Source organism: Morone saxatilis, unplaced genomic scaffold (assembly GCF_004916995.1).
Source record: "Morone saxatilis isolate NCDOM2014 unplaced genomic scaffold, NCSU_SB_2.0 Contig24, whole genome shotgun sequence".
NCBI lineage: Eukaryota > Metazoa > Chordata > Actinopteri > Moronidae > Morone > Morone saxatilis.
Window position 1 is genome coordinate 18,457,312 of NW_023339807.1, and position 10,325 is coordinate 18,467,636.

General features: G+C 40.1%; 1 protein-coding gene across 2 annotated transcripts in view; it reads right to left on the reverse strand.

Moving 5' to 3' along the window:
* The window catches only part of bcam (basal cell adhesion molecule (Lutheran blood group)), a 51,310-nt gene that overhangs the window by 12,130 nt on the left and 28,855 nt on the right, over positions 1 to 10,325 (reverse strand). For both annotated transcript variants that reach the window (XM_035671943.1, XM_035671942.1), the window contains exons 2-10: positions 6,743 to 6,870; positions 6,320 to 6,542; positions 4,372 to 4,445; positions 4,137 to 4,233; positions 3,834 to 4,016; positions 2,773 to 2,894; positions 2,515 to 2,656; positions 1,879 to 1,994; positions 436 to 577 (exon numbers count right to left, since the gene is read on the reverse strand). In XM_035671943.1, the coding sequence (XP_035527836.1) occupies positions 436 to 577; positions 1,879 to 1,994; positions 2,515 to 2,656; positions 2,773 to 2,894; positions 3,834 to 4,016; positions 4,137 to 4,233; positions 4,372 to 4,445; positions 6,320 to 6,542; positions 6,743 to 6,870 (1,227 nt within the window). The remainder of the gene's footprint in view (positions 1 to 435; positions 578 to 1,878; positions 1,995 to 2,514; positions 2,657 to 2,772; positions 2,895 to 3,833; positions 4,017 to 4,136; positions 4,234 to 4,371; positions 4,446 to 6,319; positions 6,543 to 6,742; positions 6,871 to 10,325) is intronic.

The window sequence follows — 10,325 nt, forward strand, 5'->3', positions numbered from 1 at the left end:
AAAAGAAAAGTTGATTCCACTAAACTATGGTGTTTTACAGTGCACTAATAGTTTCATCACATACTGAAACTATATTATTAACAGTGTAGGAAGCCACACCTTCTCTCAATTGCATCCATGAACTAAACAACCTCTTTCCTCTGACTAAAACAATACTCAGCACACACCTCACACCGACCATTGTTTAGTGTGTGTGTGTGTGCGTGCGTGTGTCTGTAGTAGTAGAATGGTAGATCATTTAGGAAAGAAAGTATCAAGCTGCAGTTGTGTGACTGTGGCTGAATTGTGTGGGTGTTTGTGTGTGTGAGATAAGATTCTGATGTGAGGTGATTTTAATCTTTACTTAAGTCATGTCCAAACACAGTTTTATTGCTTTTTCTGAGGTAGTCTGTGCATGTAGATCAGTGAATATGTGTGTCTATGCCAGTGTGTTACCTTTGACGGTGAGGTTGACACTAGCCTGAGCTGTCAGTCCTGGCACAGATGGCACTGCCCCAACACACATGTACTCTCCAGCTTTATCATAGGTAGCATCTTGTAATGACAGCGTGCCGTCCTGAGAAAGCACCTCGGAGCCCTGGAGGAACACAGACACTCAGAAATAAACCCAAATGGACTCACGTGTGTATAAAAAAACAGCACTGTGAATATCTGGTTTGAAAGCGCACAGTTGGGCTGGGAAAGCAGAAAAAGAATATTCACACACACTGTTCCAAAGCACAGTGATAACAGATCAAAGTCAGTCCTTTATGATGAACCCATCTATTGCAATTCCTCTCAACTTCTTCTCACAGGAATGCTTCTTAGGAAGAACAAACACGTTCTCTACCTAGAAAACCAGCAGTCAGTGAATTTCTATCACACTCAGGAGACACAACAATAGATACACAGGCAACACCAACAGGCTTGACACTGCAGGAACACTCTGCACATCACAAGTGGATGAGAAGAGATGAATACCAAAAAACACCACTGCTACCACACCACTGTCAAAATGAACTGAGTCTTTTCAAATAGACTGTAAGAGTTAACAAACAGTCTTTTCTTTGGTATGTTTACAGTAGAAAAGGAGTGCTTTTCATTGCTGTCAACTATTACCTCTAGCCTGCTACACATAGAAAAGGTAAACTCAAAAATAATTTTAATTATCTATTATCTTAATCATCTGTTGCGGTGCTAGCATGTCTAAATTTTAACTCAGACACTTTTAAATGTTTTAATTAACATGAGAATACATTATCCTGCTACTGTAAAACTAAAATCCTAACATATACTGAACTTGCACGTCTCTTGCAGGTGGATATCCATTTTAGGCTAACTAAACAATTCCTACGAGTTATGATAGATTACATAAGATGTCAGTATATCATACAATACTAATAGTGTACAATATTTATTGGTGTTTTTTTTTCTTATTCATAAAATGAAATAAACACTACTAACTGCTCTCCAGTTGCTAAAATTGGACACTAACACAATACAGCTTGTGTAGCAGGACCACAACTGTCTTTAAAGGGAGCACTGCCTCAGACCTAAAGGCTACAGTGTTGTATAACAGCTGCACAAATAAGTAAGTTACTGTATCTGTAACATGATGACATTTTGTCTTATCTAATAAAGAAAGGTAGTGTTGTTAAAAAAAACATGTATCAAAGCTGAACCCGAATCAAAAAATGACCGAATATGGAGTCCCAGAAAGGACTGAATTCTTGTTCAACATCCAGCCAGTGCTGTTATTACGTAAGAATCATGAGGTTTACAATTTTAAAAAACTGTTATCTAGGAATGCTCTGTGTACAGATGACTCTACACACCAAATACAAAATTGTTTATAAAAAGGAGAAGGGAAGGAAAGATTGAGAAAGCAATGGGGCACACCTTTTTCCAGTGAACAGTATGTGCAGCAGAGGCCTTGGTCTTACACTGCCACTCCACCTTGTCTCCAAGCATGACGACTTGGGGTTGGGCAGGGCTCACGTTCACTGGGTCAATGTCTGACAGAGACAAAATGGGAAGCAACTTAGAGAGAGGGAGCAAGACACATGAAAACTGAGGCCTTCCACACATTCTAAAGAGTTTAAGTGCCACTTACAATCAAAAAAAGCTTCTCATCGCTCAAACAACCATGTAATAAGGCTGTTTAAATGGTCGTACTAAGCAGAATATTTCTTTTTTTTGTAAGCACAAAGCTAATGCAGTTACTCTGAAGTTAAGCCCATTTAGAAGTTCAAGTTAAGCCTATTCCATGCTATTTCTGGGCTATCTCCGCTTAATGTGTGCGATAAGATAAAATTAGGGAGTGTAGTTGGGGTAACATTAATGTAACAGATGAACTGTGAAAATTGAAGTGGAATTCCATTAAAGCTCATTCCATTCTAACCCTTTTAATTCTATGCTTTACGGATAAAACGAGCGTCTTAGTGCAAAGCCGAAACTGAACAAACAGGAGGTAAATTGTTCTTTATGTGCATTTATTTAATTCTGCAGTGGTGTGTGTGTCTTTGGCTCACTCACAGTGGACAGTGAGGGTGATGGTTCCGCTCAGGTCAGCATCCAGGTTATCGAAATCTGTGGCCGTGCATGTGTACACGCCGTTGTCTGTCCGCTTCACAGATTTTAGCATCAGGAGACCACCCTGACCCTTGATGTCATCTCCCTGAAGGTAAAGGGACATGAATGTTGTGGATTTTTAGAAAAAAGTTGGGATACATGTAGCAAAAGTAGAAAAACAACGTTTGCCGTTCCTCTCTTAAACGTAAAATGCACACGTACATTTTTAGTGAAGTCAAACTCAGGCTGAGGGTTTCCATCAGTCTCACACTTCATAGTAACATCGTCGCCCTCTTTGACTGGATCCGTGTTGAGTAGGGAAAAGGTGGCTTTCTCAGAGGGATCTAGATGGAGGAAGACGGACATGGAACAGGTGAAAATTCCTCCTTGGATACTTTTCCATAGTTATACTGCATATCATCAATCAGAGATGTGAAATGCATTCCAGAACGGATGTTTTACCTTTCTTTCTTTCTTTCCTTACCTCATCACTCTTCTTTAGCTGAACATTAAATCCCACTGTGCATTAAACTATAGTGTTAAGCAGGATTAAAGATATGCCACCAATGAAATGGGTCCAGGAAGTGAAGATAACATAAACAGCTGTTTATTTTTTGTGTTTTTAGATCCCCCGACTTTTCCTCTTGCACCCCCAGCCGGTAGACATTTTTGGCTTTTACTGAAATGCCATGACAACTATCCAATAATTTGGTTTATAAGTAAATACCTGTAAATCAGGCTCAACAGTACTTTGTTATTGCTATTCAACAAATACTAGCATGCTAAGATGCAAAATTAAGATGGTGGACATGGCAAACATTATACCTTCTAAACATCGGCATGTTTGCATTAGCATTGTGTGCAAATGTGCAAAGTAAAGCTTCACAGAGGTGGTAGCGGGGCTTATTATAACAACTGAGGTATCCCACCACATTTTCATTAAATTAGCTCATAAACCATATTATGTAATTACTGTATGTGTTTACATAGCAAAACAATCATAGTTCATGGACTGTCGGATGCTGTCTAATCACTGCCATTTTAAGCAATAGTTTGACATTCGGGTAGTAGAAGTACCATTTTCATTTTCTTGCCGAGAGTTAGATGAGATCAATACCATGTCTGTCCAGCAAATAAGGCTACAGTCAGCAGCCAGGTAGCTTAACTCAGCATAATGACTGGAAATAGAGTTTCCTTGTTCAGTCTGAAGGGAACAAAATTCAGCTACTCTAACAGCACCCATTACGCTCACTAATTAAAACTCTTCCCTCCCCTCCACTCACAGTTGAGGTTGATGGTGATGGTGTCAGACTTCTTCTGTTTGATCTGGTCTCCTGGCATGCTGTACTCCACGGTGCACTGGAACACAGAGTCCTTGTCTGCCTTGGTGGGCTGCATGTACAGGGTGCTCTTGATAGTGTAGAGACCGGAGGCCTCCTTAACCACAGAGGGAATCATGTAGGTCTCTAACAGAAAGGAGGGATGGAAGAAGGAAGCAAAGCATTCAGATTATTGGCTGCTTTGTGCAGCGTAGGATATTAGGCTATATTTTTTTCATGAAATTCTAACAGTCAGATGACACATACTCTCTTTCCTGTCCTTGACCTCAGGTAGGGGCTGGTCATCTTTGAACCAGATGATTCTTGGCTGGGGATGTCCATTCTTTGTCACACAGGTACCAATCTGATCCACATGGACAAATACAAGTGGGACACAATAAAGTCAACTGAAAATGTACATTTTTAGTGCTCATATGAAATGAGAAAATATGCACTCACACGCAGGATGCACACAAAATTATATTATAAACTGCACACACACCTCGGAGCTGATAGTCTCTCCTGCAGAAATGGCCTGACTTGACGGCCTTGTGAGTTCTGGCTTCTCGGGAGCAACTGAGACAGGAAAAGGGAGGGGAGGAATCATTATTATTTCATTATGATTCACTGCAAGGAAAACCTTTAACGTAGATGCAAGCACACACGCAAACTCACACTCTCCGCTTCCATATATGCTTTCCAACCCACATGTCTGCTGACCTTGTTAATTAAGTTGAGCAGTAAATATCCTGCCTAACATTATTCGACAGTGACCTGGTTCACATGAGCTGATAAGGGTCAAATAACAACAACAAAAAAAATCTCTCCTCGTCTCACACACACACACGCACACAACCACAGGTGTGAGTGTTCCCTCTTGTTTCTCTTCTCTGCTTTATTCCCTAGCTCACTTGTTCACATGCAAGGTCATCTTATCACTGCCTGCAGCTGTCGACTGCTTATAAAAATAAACAGTAAATGGGTATTCCTCTCTGTCTCACTCGCTCAATTTTTTGTTTTTAGTCCTAAAGCTGAGGCATTTTTATAGCCATTCCCTTTGCACACACTGTGGAGGCAGTTATACTGTATGTACACTCAGTAATTTAGATGTACAATGAGGACGAGGTTGACATTTAAAAGCTGGTTTCTTCATACTAAACACTCTGAACATGACTAAAACTCTCTTTTACAGCCTCTTACATTCAGCCGAATAAAGGTTTTTAGCTTTAAATAAGTAACAGTAAGTTAAGAGAGTTAAGACACACAGAGATGTAGATGCAGAATGATTTTGTTATGTGTATGTGTGTTTTTGCTCGGAAGACACTGTTTACTCCCTACTGCAAGCCTCCCGACAGAGAGAAACCAGGCTATTGCTGCTGCAGCTCAACCCTCAGAAGACCTCATAACTCAGTCCTATTAAGTTAAGGCAAGACAGACACACTATAATTCATCCCTCAATGAGTCAAGTGGTCAAATGTGGATAAGGAATAATTGCTGGTTTGTGAGACAGGCTGTTTTCTTACAACTGTGGGCATTAAGTGCATCTATAAAGGCCTTTGTCAAACAGCACTGCATTGAGGTATTGTTAACCACTGACTGGCCCATTCACAATTAATAGCTTATTTTATGAGATTGCTTTAAACTCCAGTCCCACTGAGTGCATAAATGTTAATGGCTAACTTGTAAGATCTTTTTCAAGTGGGAGCTAAAGAAAAGGTCATTTTGCTATTCTCCCAACGCAAATCTTTCCCTCTTTAGAGTGATTGATCAGTCCAATCCAAAATGCAAATGAATCGTTGGTAAGACCACATTCATTTTGGTTAGACCACTGAATGTTAAAAGTATGATTGATGTCTGCTCAGGGGTTGCTGTGGGAGGGAGGGACAAGGACACAGCCGCCAGCATCAGGGGTCAGCCCCCAGTGCCTTGGTGATAAATGTGGACCGTTATTAAGGTGAGATATATGAGACATGACAGGTGTGATTGAACTATTTATCAGTTGTGTCAAGAGTGATTAGATTGTGGTTAATTGACCTCTGGGGAACTTATCAAAGGACTATGCTCTGAAGTCCCACATGATGAAAAAAATATGAGCTGAAATCTGCTTTAGAAGTCTACTACTAGAAGTAGACAGATGCAGTGACAAATTCTGATACTATATACTGCATCTATAAAGAGGTTTTGCACGGAGGTATTTTGAGAATGTGCAAAATGCAATCAGTAAAATGAATTATATGGATTAGGTACAATTAAACCACTTCTAAATGAAAGTATGCACCAACACACACACACAGATCTGATTAAAGCCATAAACCTTTAGTGGGAGTGACAGTAACAAAACAAGTCATAAATTCCTCCCATCACTGAAGGGAAAGTGAGAGGGGGTAGGGGCTCTTTGAAAAGGTCATGTTAGCGTCGTATAAAAGGCCAAAGGGCACTGGCTGACTCACAGAAGACTTTGAGCATAGTGGCAGCATCTCCGACCCCGGCAGGGCCAGCGGTGACCTGGCAGTAGAAGTTTAGCTCGTCGGAGGGTTTAACCGAGGAGATGGTCAAGGTGAAGTCCTCTCCGATAGTGACCCGCCCAGTCAGAGTGGTGCCTTCATCACTTTTTCCCTCGCCACCTTGGGAGCGGAAAGCTACACGCTTCCTGGCAGTTCCCTGCTCCAGCTCCTGGAGGGGGGAAGCATGAGGAATAATGGAAGAAGGAGAAAAAAGACATAGAAACAGATATAAGAGAAAAAAAAGGGACCTGACCCCTGAGACCTGAAACTACAAATACAACTTCTGACAGTGATACTTTCTGGTCAAAAAACATGTTTCCTGTCTAAAAATATTGAAATAAATAACATTAATATCTGAAAATTACTTACAATGTACCACTCAACAACAGTGTTGCTTGATGATGTTGAGACAGTGTATGTGCAGGGCAGTTTGGCTGATTCTCCTTTCAACACCTCCACTTTAGGAGCCACCTGCACGGTTACAGTCCCACTACACACTGCAAAGAAAAACAACAACAAAGACAGAAAGAAAGAGTATGATTAAAGACTCAGACTTCAAACATAAAACAGTAACTGGAAAAGAAAGTACTGTATATTTCATCTCAAAGGACTGGAGAACAAGTGGAGACAAAGACAAATAATAAAACCACAATGATTTTAACTGTTAGCGAAACAAGGTTTGTTTGGAACCTACTAAATATATGGAAGAAGTGGACTGTGTTGCAGGAGTGGCTTTAAGTTTTTATGGATGTTTTGAAAAGTTTTTTTGCCATGACTTTAGGTCTGCATCTAAACTTTAAGTCTGCTAAGGGACCCTGAGGGAAGCTTGAAGGCCCTCATCACTGTCAGTGTTCTCCATTCAACAGAGACATTAGGATGCACACAGTGTCCCAGATATCAATGGGAGAGTAGCAGCGAGGGCACATGGACCCAAACTGGTTCCTGTGGGGATAGAGAACACTATAGCTCTCTCTAACTCTCTGTACATCTAGCTAAAATGTGATGAGGAGGTTGCATTACAGAGAGGAGAGGCAGAAGAAGAGGGAGGGGAAGCAAGGAGAGCTGTGAAAGTAAAGTCCATTTCTGCTAATGAAGTCCCTGCAGCACATACAGTATCATAAATCCTATGGTACAGTAACACAGAAGAATAACAAGAAAGAAAGACATATGGACAGCATATTACATAATGCACACTTTGGCAGGCCTATATGAAACACAGTGCTCGCCAGGCATAAGATAAAATTAACTGATATACCAGAAAGAGGAAGATACGGGGAATGGGGGCATGTTTCCTGTAAGATATGCAGCAGTACTTTCACAGAAATATTTTTATGGAGTAAATAATGGATGCATTGGGGAAGCAACAGTAAACAACCACTCAACAACATTCCCAAAAATCTTTCTACATTGCAAACCCTCCAAACATTAAGTTAAGTATAATTAAAAAGCCAGAGATTTACACTCAAATTAATATTCATATTCTGGACATATATGTTGCTAATGAACAACCCAACCCCGTACTCTGTATGATAACATAAATTAATCATGTCATCAATTTCCGGAATACAAAATCTACATTTAAATAATTTATTTGTTGTGAGACACTGCCGAGAGTGGGGAGGATGGACTTCTGGGAATTACACTTTTTTGACAGGCTGGTTTTAATAACAGGGCAGAGAAATGCAGACAGGGAAGATAAAAGAGTGTTTGCTCAAAAGTGTCTAAAGAGAGATGAGAGGAGCGGAGGGATGACCGCCTTGTTATCACTCTACTGTGAGGAGGAAAGAGAGTGAAGGATGGAAGGAAAAAAGGAAGGCAGGGAGTACATATAGGAGACCTATTATCTCCTCTATATGCTGTCAAAAATACACACTATGCCTGCTCAGTGTTGTGTATGTGTGTTAGTAGTCAGACACATTCCACCAGGGTCAGATGCTGTGATTCACCATGACCCGCAAAACAGATGGAGGTCAAGGGTCAGTCAAGCGTTGACATTTGATGAACAGATCTCATGTCTCTCTCTATTGTTGTATTCTTTCACTTCCTCTTGATTCACTTTTTCACTTCCCTTTGCCTCTATTTTTACCCTCTCGTTTTCTTTACATGTGCAGTATCCTCTCTCTCTCTCTCTCTCTCTCTCTCTCTCTAAACATTTTGTTCTATTAGCTCAGTAGCTCTCAAGAGTAACAACATTAGTTTTACAAACCGAGTCTCATGTTCCGAGTTTGTGAGAGGGATGTAGCCCATAAGAAAATCCTCCTCTGTTTCTGCGCCAACACAAACAGCAAAGCCAGACAAGCAAACGCGCAAGAATGTGTGAGTAAACGAAGCGCTGTACTTTTAGACAGCACTCAGGATTTAAGAGTCCCGTTAAGTGGTCCATGGGAAAAATACACACTCACACACATACCACATTAACTCAAGTGGCACATGCAGAGTAAACCTAAGGTTGAAGGTTGGAAAATGTTTGTGAGAAATCTAGTTAAGAGTTACTCCAATATTACTACAGCTATGTTAACGTCTGAGTCTATAGGAGAAAACGTGTTTATGGATAAATTTTTATATTAAATTGATTAGCAGAATTTAAACACTGGATGTTTTAATCAAGAAAACAACTATTCAGTCAAAGACTTGACTGTGCATGCTCCTTTTCATGCATATTTTAAATAACTCACTCAGTCTACATTCTTGGGATATTCTGATACTTATGTTTACTCATAGCAAAAGGAATATGGTATCAATGGTCTACATCACGTGCTGTTTTTGAGGGAGATTGGTGGTTTCTCATCTTTCTTCAAAATTTGTGAAATCTTAGTGGTTTCCTACACTACACTAAGAAAAATTAGCTTGTAAACATGATGACATTAAGAGGACAAACCCTTAAAATAATAAAGTTTTCTGTTTTTTAGTCCAAGGCCTCAAGATTCTTTTTAGCCATGCTAAATAAGACATTGGTCTGTGACTTGATCCACTGCTTTGGTCCAGATTGAAACATCTCAACAACTATCTTTGGATGTTTTTCCATTACATTTTGTACAAACATTCCTGGTCCCCAGAGGATGAAGGCTACTGACTTTCCTTTAGTGTCACAATGAAAGTTTTGTTTTTAGTGAAATATGTAACAGCTATGGAATGTATTGCCATAAAATCTGGTACAGATAACAATGCTTAGTATTGATTCGTTTAGCAAGTCACACAATACTGATCACATTTGCTTCCTGTGGAAATATATTATCAGCTGTGTTATTCTTGTGTCATCCTTTGTTAACATTTTTCAGTCTCTGACAGACCTTGCCCAGACATAATGGAATATAATTGAAATAGCTGAATCCACACTTTCAGAGCAGCTAGAAGCAATAATTTTGTCTTTTGTGAGATTATAATAGTCACCTATTATTAGTGAAGACAGTCTGTGTTAAAGTGTAACAATCTACTGAGGATGTTTGGATGGTTTTTGTGTTTATCACTTAGTATCTAACATATACTTCTTTTTTTAACTGGAGTATAGTCAGTAGCTGGGTCACTGCATGTAATGCATGCATGTAAACAGAGCTACTGAGAGGCAGTTAAAGCAATGATAAGTACCATCTGTAACCCATCCTTCCCTCCCCCTCTGCATCTCTCATTTGATTTTATTGTCTGTCTCACTCTCACCCTTTTCTCTCTTTCACACACAACTGTTGGTGTCATTCACAATATATTTTGGTCCAGAGTGATCAGTCAGGCCGCTGCTCTGTGTTTTACACACGAGGCAGCTGGACAGACAGAGCCAGACAATTAATGCATAATTAGGGAGTCCAATCTGAGCCTAGAGCAACGTGTGTGTGTGTGTGTGTGTGTGTGTGTGTGAGAGAGAGAGAGAGAAAGACTGTGTTTGTGTATTTAGAGACACAGACTGTTGGCTGTCACTGTGTATGTGCGTGTGAGAGTAGAGAGAGAGAGACAGAGAGAG